At 42.9% G+C, this 17,607-nt stretch overlaps 1 protein-coding gene across 1 annotated transcript in view; it reads right to left on the reverse strand.

Moving 5' to 3' along the window:
• Positions 1-4,897: 4,897 nt before the first annotated feature.
• SMU1 (SMU1 DNA replication regulator and spliceosomal factor) overlaps positions 4,898-17,607 on the reverse strand; it is a 28,683-nt gene continuing 15,973 nt past the window's right edge. Inside the window, exons 8-12 of the mRNA XM_074953704.1 lie at positions 13,724-13,851; positions 11,699-11,825; positions 8,601-8,768; positions 8,171-8,323; positions 4,898-5,280 (exon numbers count right to left, since the gene is read on the reverse strand). Of these exons, the coding sequence (XP_074809805.1) occupies positions 5,182-5,280; positions 8,171-8,323; positions 8,601-8,768; positions 11,699-11,825; positions 13,724-13,851 (675 nt within the window). The 3' untranslated portion in view covers positions 4,898-5,181. The remainder of the gene's footprint in view (positions 5,281-8,170; positions 8,324-8,600; positions 8,769-11,698; positions 11,826-13,723; positions 13,852-17,607) is intronic.

Consider the following 17,607-nt stretch of genomic DNA (forward strand, 5'->3'; position numbering starts at 1 on the left):
TGGAGCAGGGACTGCATGCTTTTGTACTGCACCTAGTAGTATGGACAGCCCCATTCTTAGCTGCCGTAACTGCTCTAAATAATGTCACCAGTGATTTCCTTTTGGCCAAATGTAAGGGCCTGCTCTCCTTTCTACACACGGCCACTTTTAGTACAGTTGATCACTCGTGTAGGCTTTTGCAATTCCACGTGCACTCGGTGTTCTCCTACCCTCAATCACTCATTCAGTGTCTTGTGGTTCTGTTCTTTCTCAGGGTTCTGGGCCCTTCTCTTCCTGGTCTACTTGCATCAGCATAGACGGCTTTCCCCTGTCTGCTCGCACATCTGTTTTTTGACACACAAAGCTGGCTGTCTTGCTGCTTGCATTACAAAGATGAATGGAAGGTCCTGGTCTCCCTTCGCTAGACTCGTTCACTATTTTAGATACTTTTAGCCAGGGCCGGCTCCAGGCACCAGCATTCCAAGCAGGTGCTTGGGCCAGCCCTGTGAAAGGGGCGGCAGTCACCTTTCCACGGCAACTCGGGTGGCAAAAATGGTAGAGCCGGCCCTGCTTTTAGCATGTCCCTTTATGAGCTGAAATAATCCCAGTTTTTCCAATTGCTTTTCAGAGGAGAGATTTTTCTCCAGTACAAATGTTCTCAATCTGAGGAGCCCTCTGTGTGCTCCAAAGGGTCAGAGACCCCATCACTTTTTCTCTTGTCATTTAAAAATAATTTTCTAGCCCTTATAGTTGCAGAGAACTTTGAAAATATGAACAATTGAAGTGGTGCCTGTCTACCATTACAGAGCGCCTGAAAACAGCACTGAAGGATGTGACCCACCCCTTCATCACAGTCAAGGGCCTGGAGCCTCTGCCATGCAGCAGCCATAGAAATTGGCATTTTTTTTTTCCCTGTGATGCCACAGCAATCAGCAATTCACCATGGAATGTGCCACTTAAAAACAAAACACCAAGTTTGTATCAGTCTCCCTGCTGGGCCCGGCCTGCATCTGCTTCTTCATTTATAGGTTTCCCCTGCACGGGGAGTTAACTGGATCACTGCACATGCTCCCTGCCCTGATCCACAGAACCAGGCAGCAGGGCAGTCACAGCCATCCCTTCTATGGATCTTTCACCTGCAGCCTGAATTTGCTTTCTAGCACTCATTGCAAAGCACCTCTGTAACACTTTGTACCTCAGGGGAACACCCAGCATCCCCATGTTCATCCTTGTAAAATGATTGTGTGGTATCCGGTGTCTTCAGAAGGCCCATGATGCCCTGAGATTGTTGTTATAGTAATTGTTACAGCAATGTTATAGGTTGTAATTTCATTGTATAGTTATGAGGCTGAAAATGTGTCTTCACAGCTTAAAATAAGCCCAGGCAAAAACTCTCCAAAAGCAGGGAGGCAGTTCACACCTCATCAGGGCAGGTACGGGACAAACCCAGCCCAGCTTCCCAGGAACAAAGGACGCTGGCCTAGGCAGCAACAAAGGATCTGTTGGACTCTTGAGTGAGTCACCCCCTTCCTTTGATCAGTTTGGGACTGCAATGAGGGGGTGGGAGGTACAAAGCCAAGAGGGAAGAAAGAACATGATAAAGAGAGACATTTGTCGTGCTCTTCCTCTCTCTTCCACCTACTGTACATCTACAGCCACCATCCCCACCCGGTGACTGAAGCAGCTGATCGAAGGGGAGAGCCTGGCTGAAGGGCAACCAGCCAGTTCTGAGAAGCATTTGTTTGTAAGGGCACCAAAAGTGTTAAGATCCGCTTCGAATGCAGTTTTGTTTTTATTTCATTTGACCAAATCCAACTTCTTGTGCTTAGATTTTAAGTGATTATAAGTCAATCTTTGTAGTGAATAAATCTGTTTGTTTGTTCTACCTGAAGCAGTGTATTTGGTTTTTGAAGTGTGTCAGAGACTCGCCTTGGGCCTGGTACATTGCAATTTCTTTAGAAAAAGAACAGTAGTGATAATCAAGATGGCCCATTTACACAGTTGACAAGAAGGTGTGAGGATACTTAACATGGGGAAATAGATTCAATATGTGTAATGACCCAGCCACTCCCAGTCTCTGTTCAAACCCAAGTTAATGGTGTCTAGTTTGCCTATTAATTCAAGCTCAGCAGTTTCTCCTTGGAGTCTTTTTGAAGCTTTTTCTGTTGCAAAATTGCCACCCTTAAATCTTTTACTGAGTGGCCAGAGAGGCTGAAGTGTTCTCCTACCGGTTTTTGAATGTTATGATTCCTGGTGTCAGATTTGTGTCCATTTATTCTTTTGCTTAGACTGTCTGGTCTGGCCAATGTACATGGCAGAGGGGCATTGCTGGCTCATGATGGCATCTATCACACAGGTAGATGTGCAGGTGAATGAGCCCCTGATGGTGTGGCTAATGTGATTAGGCCCCATGATGGTGTCACTTAAACAAATATGTGGACAGAGTTGGCATCGGGCTTTGTTGCAAGGATAGGTTCCTGGGTTAGTGTTTTTGTTGTGTGGCTGCTGGTATTTGCTTCAGGTTGGGGGGCTGTCTATAAGTGAGGACTGGCCTGTCTCCCAGTTTGTATGGCAACTTCCACCTTGTGTGTGTGTGTGTGTATATATATATATATATACACATGTATATATATATTTTCCATTCTATGCATCTGATGAAGTGAGCTGTAGCCCACAAAAGCTTATGCTCTAATAAATTTGTTAGTCTCTAAGGTGCCACAATTACTCCTTTTCTTTTTGCGGATACAGACTAACACAGCTTCTACTCTGAAACCTTCAATTTCTTTGTCAATTTAACAAACTCATATAAGCTTGCAGTATCCAGCAGGCATAACTGGACACTGCAAGATGGAGGTTCCTAGGGTTGTGTCTGGGACCAGAGATATTGGCTGCTGGCATTAGGTTGCACAATCCAAGGAGCAATTTACATGCCGGAGGCTGTGCATGAACAACCCAGGAGTGGGGGTTCTCACAGCAGAGCAGGGTCAGGCTGGCTCCCAGAGTAAAGGATTGGAGTGACCTAGCAGATCACTGGTCTGGCTAACACCAGAAGAGAATGTCACCCTTCCATGGATCCTTCACCTGCAGCCTGAATTTCCTTTCCAGCACTCACTGCAAAGCACCCCCTCCAATTGCTTGTCAGCTACTACTGTAATCCAGAGGGGCTGTGGCAGTAACTGGCCCAAGATTCAGCTACAGGCACCGCCAGTAAAAGGAGGGACCACTGAGCCACTTGGAGATCAAGCATCCATCTTTACCAAAGAACTCAATGAATTCTTCAAGGAAAAGCTGATGGTTTCACAAACCCAGGAGATTTTTTTATTACATAGCAATCAAGACAAGCTCTGGGGAGAACCACTGTCCTAATCATTCTTGCCTCCTCTCATCACTCCTCTAATTCTGCAATACCTCCTTTGGCAGGGGGGTGACCAGATGCACTTTGGACTTCTGCTGTCTGTGTGACAAGAACCAGGGGAGGGGTGAAGAGACACCCCGGACACATTATAAAGTGCCCTTTCTCCAAAAAGCCAGCTGCAGGTCTCCCAAGGGCTTGCAGGTCCCTGTGTTGAAGCACAGTAAGGACACATTGAGGTACAGATGATCCTACTTAAATATCTTCATTTTCAGCTCCATGACTGGTTAATGTAAAAGAGCATAAATATTATCCCCAGAAACTTTGAAATGACCAAGTATAGAGGTAGGAAAGTAACCACTCTGCTGTCTAAAATATTGCTATATCTGATGAAGTAAAAACTCCTTTTAACCCAGAACCATACAAATGAACAGGACCTGAACACTACAGTTTTAATGAACAGGGCCTATTCCTCCTGGGATAGTTTCTTTACAATGCAGTACTTCTAGTCCACCTTCTCATAGCTCAGTATGAGCCGAAAAAACAAAGCCACTGCGGATGTAACAAATCAAAGGGGGCCATCACCAGCTGATGACTGAGTTGCCTTCTTAATAGTACCACCCAGCAGATGAAACAGTCTGAACTGGACCTACTGTCCATTAGTTACAGGGAAGTTATCCTGGTTCGAGACTGCTTTAGGAATAAAGCATTCGATACAAAGATGAAGACAGGAAATAGTGCACTAGAGATCCAAGCAGATGTTTGGGTGTGTGAAAACAAAAGGTTACCCTTTTAAATCCTGTATATTTTGGAATCAAATGCATAGAAATAAGACTGTACCGTGAAAACAAAACTGTAGACAACTTTTAAAAACATTGGTGATTGTTTGCAGGAAACTGTGTAAGCCCTAATCTCAAATGAAAACAGTACACAGGGTGTTAGATTGTCAGGTCTAAAGGCTGGTCTTCATTGCAGGGTTAGCTTGAAGTAGATCTTGAGCCTGAATCCTATCCCATACACAAATCTCTAGCTTGAATTAAGCAGTGCTTTAAGCTCAGACTGGCGGGGGTGGGTGGGGGAAGAGAGAGAAGGAGAAGAGGAGGAGGGCAGGGGTGTGTGAAGCTGGATTGCTGCTAGACCTAGTAATACAGTAGGGGGACAGCTAGAAGTAATTTATTAAAGATGCACACAGAAGCCTGTACTGATCCTTTCTTCAGGGTGGCTTCAAGCTGTTTTCTAAGGTAGTCAGAATGCAGTTATGCACCTCTCTGCTGGCCGCAAAGCCCACACGTGCAACTTCTTGTCATATAAGCCATCTGTGGGCGGTTCTGCTGCGTAGAAGCCAGAAGGATACTTTGTTAAATGAGACAGTTAATATAAATGCAGCAGAAAACCCCACTGTATTAGAATACTTTTGTCCTGAAAAAGCAAGGCAGCTTAGGATCAACAGAATCCATCTTTGCTAAGGTGGAGACTCTCTCTTCTTGTTTATTCCAATCTCAGTCCCTGAAAGAAAGAAAGGAAGGAGCCATCTGCTACACATTTTAGAAAGTCAATCATTTATAAATTGATGGTGGTTTTTCCAATCTATAAACAGCACAAAGGAAAAGCACAGACTTCACAAGACAGAATAATCACTTCTACAGCTATTAAACTGCTTTAGCTACCCAGATACAGGGTTAATGAAAGTGTTCTATTCACTGACACTGTACAGCTAATTTAGAACAAGTACTGAAAAACAGTTCTGGGCTCCTGAACTGAAAATTATACTCAGCATATTTGGACTCATAAAACCATGAACACAACAGCCCTTCATTTAAGAAGCATTCTCCAAAGCTAGTTAAAAACAGTTATGGTTTCCAGAGTTTCAAGAGGCCGTCTTCACTGTAGGTAGCGATCAAGTTCTGATGGGGATGGTGAGCGATGCCAATTACATCCTTTTCATGAACCTACAGGATGAAAGGGAAAAAAATTGATGCAAGTCTTCTCTGCACAGCACCTCAAACCAAATAATATTCTCAGGCAAAAGCAACAGTAAGATGAGTAAGGTTCAGAGCACATGTCAGTAATTTAGGGCCAAGCAATGCAGGAAGTGTGTCTATGCCAATGAGACCCTACCCCACATCTTGTGTAGCTGCAAGCCCCATTCCAGACCCGTGACAGGCAGCTGCGACACAACACCATCCAAGACTGCCTAGTCAGATCCACCCCACCACCTCTGGGGAAGGTGGACGTGAACTCCACCATCCCTGGAACGGACAGCCAACTCAGTTACTGAGGGACAATCTACACTCATTGCTATATTTGCTTTCCACAACCAACTCTTAGTATAAACATTTATGAATGATGTACCTGAACATTTGGATGTTAATATCTAAACTGTATCACTGAATTTATTAGCTTAAATTTGGGTTATTGCAGAATATGTCCTACATGTATTTTATGAGTTTCAAACCAAACTTTGTACTTTTGGATAATTTATGCACTATACCCAGATGTACAGACACTCTTTCCTTAACCTGTGTATTATAGGATTTTAACATTAGATTTAAAAATTATTATTAAAGCTATTCTTCTGTTGGTGCGCTTATAACTATTCATAGCGGCAAGGTGCTTATAGCAACTATCATTTATTAATCCTTTCTAAACTATTTATAGAACCTTAATATAAATTGTAACCTCTGGGTTTATAAGGCTTGTCTGGGGGACCATTACACCATTCCTAGAATGTATTTTACGCTACATTACATGTACTCTCAACCTTAAGTCCATCTTACTGTATTTGCTGGAAATTTTAAAAAAGTTACTATGCATCCAAAAATAGTTTCTTAAAATGCACAATATTTCAGTGTGTCTGGAAAGTCTGAGGAATCCAAATCATTTCATTATTAAAGATCAAGATCATTCTGGGCAAAAATGGTCTGACGCTGAAGTAGCTCAATTTCTTTAGCTCATCCAAGAGAAGATTATGAGATGACTTAATCATGGTTTAGAAGTATCTCTATAAGGAGATCTCTGACAGTAGAGGAGTAACAGCAGACGGGAAGCTGAAGCAGGACACATTCAAACAGGAAGTGAAGCACAATTTGTTTTGGAGGTAACCGCGAGGGTAACTAACCAGTGGAGCAGTTGAGCTGGGTGTGAGGGCCTCTCCGAATCAAGACTGGATCTTTTTAAGACAGTTACTCTAGATCAACCAGAAATGAAAGGCTTGGTGCAGGAATCACTTGGTACAATTCTCTGGCCTGTGTTACGCAGGTGATCAAACTGGAGGATCTTAATGGTTCCTTCTGACTTTAGACTCTGACTGTGGCTGTTTTTCCAGAGCTGTATAAATGTGATCCTGTAGTGTGGTATGGTGAAGGCCATGCTGAGGAATGGTCCTGCTCTGTTCTGCCACAGCTTGTGCCCTGTGCCTCGTCTCAAGGACCTGAGACCCCTTTCTCTTGTTTGGCCCGATTCCCCCTCTCCACTCTACGTGTGGCTCTAGAGCAGCTAGTGCTCTCTGGTTTACATCTGAGCACCCACCCGCAAGAGCCGTTCTGTGGGACTCAGCCACTCAAAATGCGAAGTGGAAGAGTCACACCCCTAATGTTTTAGCCGGAAGGGAAAGTGTGCCCCACAAACGGTAATACAAGTGTGGGTACTTTCACTCCCGCTAACTGGGGGGTGCAGGGTCAAATCACAGTACACAGTCACAACTGCTTCACAAACCCTCTACGGAGTACACGGCTGCGTTCTAGCTAAAGTTATCTCTCTTTATTTTTACAACGCATTTTTCTCAAAATAACCCGTACCTCTAGCTAAGTACTCAGGACCAACCCTACAACCACCACCTGAGGGCGCTTGTCAGAGGAGCAGAGTAACTCCTCGCTTAACGCTGTAGTTATGTTCCTGAAAAATGCTACTTTAAGCAATGTTAAGTGAATCCAATTCCCCCATAAGAATTAATGTAAAGGGGGGCGGGGGGCAGAGGGTTAGGTTCCAGGGAAAATTTTTTGAAGCTTGGTTGAGGTGGTAGAGTCAGAGAGTGGAAGAGGGTGGGATATTTCCCAGGGAATGCCTTGCTGCTAAATGACGAACTAGCACTCGGCTGAGCCCTCAAGGGTTAACACATTGTTAAGGTAGCCACACACTCTACAAGGCAGCGCAAATGGATGGCGGAGACACAGCATGGCAGACACAGACACAGACACACACTGCCCCTTTAAGTACGCTGACCCCACTCTGAGTACACTGCCTTTTTAAGTAGATCAACAAGTTGAGAGAGCAGCTGCTGCCAGCAAGCTCCCTCCGTCCTGAGCCCTGTCGTTTCCCGCCCCTGCTCTGTGGAGATGGGGTACAGAAGCGGGGGGAGGGAGACACCCTGACATTAGCACCCCTCTTCCCCGCCCTCTGCACAGCAAGCAGGAGGCTCCAGGGAGCAGCTCCAAGGCAGAGGGCAGGAGCAGCACATGGCAGTGGGGGGAGGGACGGCTGAATTGCTCAGCAATTGATAGCCTGCTCGGCAGCTGGCACACGGGGAGCTGATGGGGGGGCTGCCAGCCCACCCTGGCTCCAAGCCCCCACCAGCTCCAGCGGGCTGCTCTTCCTGCAAGCAGTGGACAAAGCAAGCGGCTGCCAAACCACGTTATCAGGGAGCATTGGCTCAACTTCCAACGAGCCTGTTCTCTGACTGATCAGCAACGTAACAACGAAACAAAGTTAATTGGGACGACGTTAAGTGAGGTGTTACTGTAAGGTCACTATGGAATTTATGTTTGCATGAATATTATAGAACTGATAAGAACGCAGATTCTATTCATATTTACTTTCAAATAGCTTGTGTTAAGTACTCACGGTCAGAGTTCTCTCCAGCTTGCCAGTCACTGTGCTGAAACAGTACAGCACAAAGTCTTCACCCACACAGTAGATCCACTCGCCACGTGGTGAAAGGGCACAGCAAACAAAGTCACCTCCTTCTCTCTTACCAGAGCTGAAGCTTCTTACAATCTATAAAACCCAAAGAAAGGTTCACTGGATTCACATGTGGCAGCTACAACGCGACTCTAACAAGGTTAGCTTCTTTTAGATACTGGGGTCATGAATTTAGTTGCCTAACTAATCAGCCTGATTTTCAGAAGGGCAGGGTACCCAGCAGTTACTACTGAAAAGAGATCAGGATTTCACCCACTACACTGCTTGGAAGGGTCACAAATCTCATCCTGATTTCAATACTTGTTAAGCTCTTTCCTAGCTGCTTCAAAGGGACACGCCTGGAATCACATACTTGTCCTTGCATGTTCATGATGACCACTGTGTTTGATCTGTTGCAAACGACAAAGTGTTCTGGATTTTTAGGCAGCAGAACCACGCTATTCACGGTGATGTCTGTTCCTGCAGTGCTGCCAAGAGATTTGAAGGTGTTGGAGCACTCGGTTGTCTTCATATTCCAAATCTATTGAGCAGAATACAAAGTGGAAGCACTTTATGATCAGGCACATTTCTGCATTTTAATTAAAAAGACACCACATTTTTGGAGGAGATGCTATGGACGTAGCTTTCACCATTTAAAAAAAATATCTATTGAAACTAGAGGAAAAAGAGTAACGAACACCAAAAATGGTAATTTAGTAGGTTCACAGATTTTAAGGCCAGAAAAGACCATTATGATCATCTAGGCCAATTGCCTGTATAGCAGTGGCCTGAAAATTTTACCCAGCAATTCCTGAATCAAGCCTAATAACTACTGGGTGAGCAAGAACAGGTTTATTTAGAAAGATATCCAAATATGAAGGTTACTTACCTGTAGCTGAGGTTCTTTGAGATGGACTCTGAATAGCCCCACTCATGGGGTGCTCTGACCAGTGCAGCCTGAATGGTAAAATTCTACTAATGGCAGCAGCTGGCACATCCACATACCTCCCTTGCCCCCTTCCCTGAACTCCGGACATTCTAGGGCCAGGGTTTGAAAGGAGAGAGTGGCACTCTATTGCCTCAGTTCCAACCCCAAGCCCTCTGGTAAGCAGGGCTGACTCCAAGGGAGGGGGGGAGTGTCAATATGCAGAGTCTATCTTGAAGAATATCAGTTATAGGTAAAAAGAAAAGGAGGACTTGTGGCACCTTAGAGACTAACAAATTTATCTGAGCATAAGCTTTCGTGAGCTACAGCTCACTTCATCGGATGCATACAGTGGAAAATATAATGGGGAGATTTTATATACATAGAGAACATGAAACAATGGGTGTTACCATACACACTGTATCGAGAGTGATCAGGAAAGGTGAGCTATTACCAGCAGGAGAGGAACCTTCATTTCTTCCTTGAAGCATCCTCTGCATATTCCCACTCACAAGATAGATTAATAAGCAGTACTCTGACCGAGGACGGTGGGACTTGGGAGTTCTTGTCAAATAAGAAGTGCAGGACTGCCCTACCAAACTTTTCATCTGATCTTGATTTCAAATCTGAAGTATAATATTTAGTAAAGGTGTGGACAGAACTCCAGGTTGCAGCTCTACATATCTCTACCAGAGGAATACGTCCAAAGAAAGCCATATAAGCTGCCTTTGATCTATTTGAAAGTTCTGATGCCCTGAGGAATGGATAATCTTTTCAATTTCATAAATACCTAACTCATCTAGAAAGTCTGTTCAGAAATAGCTTTTCCCTTGTTTTTTGGTCCATAAGTTAGAAACAGCCTTTAAGACTGTCTAAACTATTTAGTCTTGTTGAAATAAAATCATAACACTCTCCTCGCATCTAACATGTAATTTAGTTTCCCCATTAGGAGTATGGGGTTTTGGGTAAAATTATAGGAGTACTTGTAGCACCTTTGAGACTAACAAATTTGAGCACAAGCTCTCGTGGGCTACAGCCCACTTCATCAGATGCATAGAATGGAACATATAGTAGGAAGATATATATACACATACAGAGAACATGAAAAGGTGGAAGTTGCCACACCAACTGTAAGAGGCTAATTAATTAAGATGAGCTATTATCAGCAGGAGAAAAAAAAACTTTTGTAGTGATAATCAAGATGGCCCATTTCAGACAGTTGACAAGAAGGTGTGAGGATACTTAACATGGGGAACTAGATTCAATTTGCGTAATGACCCAGCCATTCCCAGTCTCTATTCAAGCCCAAGTTAATGGTATCTAGTTTGAAAATTAATTCCAGTTCAGCAGTTTCTCATTGGAGTCTGTTTTTGAAGCCTTTCTATTGCAAAATTGCCACCTTTAAGTCTGTTACTGAGTGACCAGAGAGGTTGAAGTGTTCTCCTACTGAATGTTTTTGAATGTTAGGATTCCTGATTTCAGACTTGTGTCCATTTATTCTTTTGCATAGAGACTGTCCGGTTTGGCCAATGTACATGGCAGAGGGGGCACTGCTGGTAAAATTATGATTGATTTATGTGAAAATCAGAGACTATTTTTGGTAAAAACTTAGGATGAATGGGAAAAATCACTTTATCCTTATGAAACACTGAATGGTGGATCAGCCATTAATGCATGCAAGTCACTTATGCATTTCACTGCAGTGACTGTATTGAAAACACTGTTTTTACAGATAGATGAGATGAAGAACAGCTCCCCAAAGGGTCAAAGGGAGGTCTCATTAATTTTGCTAGTGCTACATTCAAATCCGAGGTGGGCACAGGAGTTCTTATTTGAGGATATAAATTATTAGGGTCTTTTAAAAACTTCTTAGCCATATCATTAGGAAAATGGATTTTACCTCTACAGGTATATGATATTCTGGTAAGGCTGAGAGATTAAACTTAATTAAAGATAATGAAAGAGGTGTCTTCTTAAGATACAATAAATACTCTAATATATAATTGGAGCCATATAAGAATCCACATTATACAAGGAAATCCACGATAAAAACCTTTTCCATTTAAGAATATAGCACACCCATGTGAATTCTTTTCTACAATACAACAGTACATTCTGTACTTTGAATGTCTTTCTTCTACCAAAGCTAAAAGTCATGAAGCCCAGAGAAGGGCCTTAAGGTCTGGATGACAGACCTTCCCTCTTTGCTGTGTCAACAAGTTCGGTCTCAGCAGCAGAGGTTCCACTAATCATTGTGACATGTAATCAAATCAGTTGTCTGGGCCATGCTGATGCTATTAAAATCACCCGGCCTTGTCTTATTGTGTTTATCACTCTCTAAATGAGAGGAAATGCATACATTAGACCCTACACCACCTTGTAGAATCCAGGAATCTACATATAATGGGCCCAATGACAAAGCCTAAGCCCTGGCTATGATAAAAGTACCTTTAATGGAAACGATCTCTAAGATTAAATGCCACAGTTTGCTACAACACACAGAACAACTCCCATACATGGCTCGTAGAAGCAAGTGGCCATTTTACCTTCACTGTGCCGTCAGAGGATGCACTGATAATATAGTGACCATCCTGTGTAAAAGTAGCTTCATTGACAAATGAAGAATGACCACGGAATTCCTTTAGAGTTTTTCCTGATTTTAAGCCATGAATCCTGTTACAAAATTTAAAAAAACATGGTAAAAAAACAATTAATCCATCCAGGTTGTCTGTAGAGAGGTACAAGTCAGCAATGTAAAATAAAGGAAGAATTTAGTTTGCTGTCTGATGTACACAGCAAGTAATAAAATAGGCTAACACATCTGCATCTAGAATAATGGGTTTGTCATCACAAACCCCTTTCCCCAGATATAATATCTGACCATGAAAAATGTAAAGGGACATCATCAACTTGAAATCTAATCAATTTTAAAAGAGTTAGTTAAAGGTAGTTTCAGGTATACACAAAACATAAAACCCCAAGAACGGGCAAGGGGACACAGATTTTTGTTGTAGTTTTAAGGTGAATTTAGTGGTCATGAAAAGCACCAGCCTGAGAACCCTGGAGACGTCAATCTCGTTTGCCCTCGGCGGCAGCAGCAGCAGGATGAGCTAGAACTCTGTTCGGAAGGGAGTAATCTGAGCATGGGAAGGACAGGTCATGCCTAACCTCTGGGCTAACACTGCTAAGAGAATTCCACTGATGCTTAATGTTTTTGGTAACATGGACACCAGCCCCTAATCGAGATACTTACATGGCCCCAGTCACATTAGCATCTGAGCAACCACCAACAACTTAAAAAAAATCAAAACTCTTCATTCCCAGGCTCTAGAAAAACTAGCTTGACTAGTTTACAGAGCAGTTATGAGGTGTGAAAGCACATGTGGTAGAAGCTTTGAGAGAAGGCTAAGCTGAAGGAGGGAATTTGCCATTTACTTTTGAAAAAGGTTGGTTTTGTGGTCACTTTTTTCTTACGAGGGTGAGTTCCCATAGTCTAGTAGGCCCAGCTCCTGCATGCACAAGCCTTCTCCAGAAGGGGACAGTTTCACTGCTCCAAGAACCGGAGCAGTCACGGGGGCATTGGGCTGTCTGGGACTGGATAAGAGAGGTGCAGCCCTGTCCTGCAGTAGGGGAAGGCCTCCACTCCACTTATTCCTAGAAGGTGTGAGTGAGGAGCTGCTTCTTGGGTCAGGGTGTTAAAGTCCCCTGGCCCAGGAAGTTCAACAGCTGAGCTGCCTCCTGGAGGTGTGTGTGTCTGCAGGGGTGTCTCACAATGCTTCCTGCTGGAAGGAGAGACAATGGAACTCTGCTGGCAAGACGCTTCGCACTGATACAGAAAGTTGTGGCAGGTGTGATGTCATGTGTTTGCGATGGCCACGGCCTTTCTTCTGTGCAGTTGCTGCTGGGAGGACAGACACAAGTGACCCTGCAGAACCTTGTAAACTCTCCTCAGGCTGCAGTAGATGTTTTCCAGCTGCCTGGAGCCCTCTTTGTGGAGAAGGAAAATGAACGGAGATGACCACTATTACACATAACACACTGACAGCTGTCAAATGGTAGTGGCTGGGTTCAATCAGAATTGGTGCTCAAGAACGGCCCCATATCCCATTATCTGTGGGGACCATCAGGTCGCAATACTAGCCTTGTAGCCAGTTTCAGAAACAGTTGATTTAAAGTTTGAATGTAAGCCAATGAGCGCTGCTCAGCTGGCCTCTCTTGCTGGGATGTAGTGACAGGTGTAAAAGTACTGAAATGGCTGCTGCTGAATCTGAGGACAGAAATACTTTTAAATAAACATAAAACAATACATCAGGGCCAGTACCTCCTGCGAACACTAGATTGAAAATAGGTTAAACAGAAAAATAGGTTACAAAAATTGAAAGGGCAAAAATTTGAACTATTTGTTCAAGAGGAAAGAGCAAAATAATTTTATTAATGTTAAAAACATTAAGGACTAGCTTTCATGTAAGCTAAAAACATCCAAGAGTTTAAGGCAAGGGGACTGAAGAAATGATACTTACAACTTCTATTAGAGCTTCTTGTAGATTACAGCCCTCAAATTTATAACTTACCTGATTGTCTGATCAAAAGAAGCACTAAGAATCTGACTGCTGTCTTTAGAGAAACTGAGGCAGGTGACACCTTTACTGTGTGCTCGTTCAAATCTCCTCAGACACTGCCCACTCTGAATCTTCCACACCTGAGGGACATCCAAAATACTAGTCAGAAAAAGGACACCCCTTAAATCAAGTGAAATTCAGAGGGTATCCAGGACTAAGATGAAGAGTATCCAGGATCAAAAGCTAAGCTAGAATAGCACGGGAGGTGGTGTTTTTTACCCCCATCAAATATTTCATGCTGTGGGACATGTATCTAAGAGGCACCTGCATGACTCTACCCAGTTTGCATTCAAACAAGACTTTGGCAAATGGAGTGCTGAAGTTTCTAGCTGATGTGGGAGAGGGTATGGGCTTGATTTGAAGGGTCCACTGTATGGAAGCTACACACAAGAACAGTTATGTTGTGTGGTATGCCTGCTCTTTCCCTTCTCTGCTACTGTACACAAAAAACAGCTTAAAGTTTGGCTACATCCGAAGGTTAATATAAAACCAGAACAAACCCCATATAGTGAGCCTGTCAGTGGGGCATTACACCACTGTTCCAGTCCGAGTCAGGAAGATGACGTTTCTGTTGAAGTTTCAGATTAATTTCATATTTATGAATAACTATTACAACTTCAGGTTCAGATTCAGAATCGTCCCAGCGCAGTAGCTGCCCTCAGAACTTTTTCTCCTTGCACCCTGCTGTGACAGATCTACCACGAAACAGGCTGCATTTCCCTCCCCATTCCAGGACTGGCCAATTCTGTCAAATTTTCAATATTATTTCATACCCTAAAATACACAAATTCTGGAGGCACCTGGGAGCACTCCACAGTTAGGGATGGGTTTAAAATGGAGCATAAATTCCTCATTTTCTGCAAGCAGATGGCCTGGTAGTGTGCAGTGTCACCGAATTAATCTGCTTTCTGAAATTCTCTTCATGGGATTTCAATAGGAGCTCTTAAATTTGGGCTCTGGGTGAGGTTTTCCTTTCCTGTCCTATATTTAGCCGCGGACCACTCTCTCTTACACACTGCATCTACTCCATACTTGGCAAAGGCAGTGGATTCTGACTAGAACTTGTGCAACAAGTAGGGTGGTGGTGGGGGTTTTCCTACAAAATGTTTAGCTTTTATTCTTGTTCTAATTAGAAGTTTATGCACTGCAGACAGAAGCCCGACTCAAGGCAGCCAGCACAGGCACACAAGGCCTTCTCTGTTAGGAGTTACACGTCTGTCAGATGTGATCCTATAGCAGGGTTGGTGCCCAGCTGCTGGCATGTGAGATACAACAGATGACAGATAAACAGTCTGTCTGTAGTTTCACTTTCCTCACCCCGCTGATCTTACCTCTAGTCCAAACCTCCTCCCTAATTAACTATTAAAAAAACTGAGGAAACATACAAAAAACTTTACTGTGTAGCAGCCATGCTTGCTACATGCACACCCACCAACCCCATGCCAGACACAAACCTACAAAAGCAATACAATGAAAAGTTAAGCCACCTAGCAGTACGTACCCTCTGCTCTTCCTACCACACACCCACACCTTACCATACCACAGCTACTGTACACCATGCACCCCAACCGTAGCTCTATGTCCTAGTAATGCCAGCCTTCCAGCACCCCAGTCAACCATCCTTCTGCACACAGCCCTTTAGTAAACTACCCTCTCCCAACACTATTACACCAAACATCCAAGTACTAGCGTGGGGGGGGGGGGGGGGGCGGGGGGCGGGGTTTTAAAACAAATCAGGTAAAGGGGTGCTTGCAGAAGAGCAAAGGGGGCAGAGCTACGGTTGCAGTAGGTGCTTGTTGTGGTATGGTAAGGTGTATGCCTGTGAAGGTGGATAAAAATCAATGATTTTTTTTTTAAAATTTAAAAATTGTTTACTTAAATCAGATTTTTTTTAATAAAATGCTTTTTCAGGAAAAAAATTATCTAAAACATAGTTTTAATTAAGATACATTATAGCTCAAAGATATCTCATCAGGGAATAGGCATTATAAATTCTAATTCTATAGTAAGAGATAATATATTCATGTAACGTTTAAGAAAAGTTTTGTAAATGAGTTCCAACAGTTCATGGATTAGGGACCCAATCTTATGGGGTTCCAGGGACTTCTGTATAGATTATTTAGCTTAATCTTTCTATCTACCCAATGGGACTCAATGCTCAGTCTAGAAGATAAAATCAGAGATGCAGTTCTCAAACTGTGGATTTGTGTCTCCAGAGGTAATATGCTTGTTCACAGCAAAAATATTTTTAAATAAATAAATATATAGAGGTGAGAAATAACAGACCGCAACTCTATTGTCCCTCTGCAAATTTGTGTACACAGAGTCAATCCCTTACCTCGCTCTAAAAGTGCAAAGTTTCAAAAAGTTCAGTGAACAGAATTGGGGGCAGAATAGATCTGGACAAGGAGAAGTAGTCTGGAGATAAATGTGAGAAGCAAGGGACATATGCTTGTTTTGTTAAAATATTACATGTTTGCTGTTAAAGAAAAAAATCCAGAATACTTAACGTTGTTGTTTTAGTTAAATAAAACAATTTAAATATCTGTTTGTCTGTCTCCTCCTAATACAGCATGGCAAGAAAATCCTCCAAATATTAATGATAAACCTGTTGAATTGGAGATAGTTCACCTCTCAATGACTTCATAAATATCTGTTTCAATTACCTTTGGTAAATGAAATAACCAAACAATCATTCATTTTCTGATATAGCTGTAAAACTAATCTGAAAAGTTTTTAAAATAAATCACTATTTAAAAAAGTATAGTGTGTACCTTCTAAAAATGAAACCTATATCTATCTCTGAGTTGTGAAAAATATGTATTAAGGTTATAACCACCAACAAGAATGCACTTTTATGTAGGAAACCATGATTAAATCGAGTCTTCCTGACTAGTGATTTAAATCAAATCCACCTTGGTGCCTGTGAGTGGAAGAATAGAGGGTCTTGACTGTTAGGTGGCTTAACTTTTCACCGCCTTGTTCTTGTGGTTTTGTACCAGGTATACCAACAGCAGCCCTAACTGCTTTGTAAAACAGTTTGTGTATTATTCAACATGCATCCTAATGGGGAAAGACAGCCTACATGCAATCTGCTTGTTCCAGTCCTGCTCAACAATAGAAGGGAGGGCGAAGTTGTATCGGCTGTGCTAGACAAAGCAAAGGATTTCAAATTGGGGAGTATTTAGCCTCAAGGCTGTAGTCTGTTTTTAATTTGGCAGATTATGTAAGTAACAGATTCTCACTTGAACCCACACAGGGGGTTCAGTTAGCCCCAAACTACCATCTTCAGTTCTGCTGCTCCTACCTACAGCAGTATTTGGGGTAATCAAACTGCTGGACAGAGAACCCTGTATAGAGACAGGCCAGACTAAGGACAGCAGGTGACCTACATGTGGTTCAGGAGACAGTTTAGCCACCCACTTCCGCCCTCCCCTTCCCCCCCCTTCCAGTGTCAAGCCTTAAGTTTCAATGTCTTTGGCTTTCTGTGTTTAAGTCAAATCCTTCCAATACCCCAACTTTATTTTAATTTAAAGCCATGTTAAAACAGAACTATGGGGGGGGTCACTGACAATAGAAATGGGGATGTTAGTATGCAGGCTCATCACATAGGTAGCTACTGTCCATTGCAGTGATTCATACCATCAACCCAGACTACCAATATCTTCACCACACCTTTCCTTTGAAAGTGATTGGCTGACCTGAAAGATTCCAATCAACCCAGCAACTACGACTTTTCCCTACAAACATCTAACTGTGGTACGTAATCTATCATTGAAATAAGCTTCTGTACCAGATGACTGGATGATAGCTAATGTGATGCCAATTTTTTAAAA

This window comes from Natator depressus, chromosome 5 (assembly GCF_965152275.1).
Source record: "Natator depressus isolate rNatDep1 chromosome 5, rNatDep2.hap1, whole genome shotgun sequence".
Taxonomy (NCBI): Eukaryota; Metazoa; Chordata; order Testudines; family Cheloniidae; genus Natator; species Natator depressus.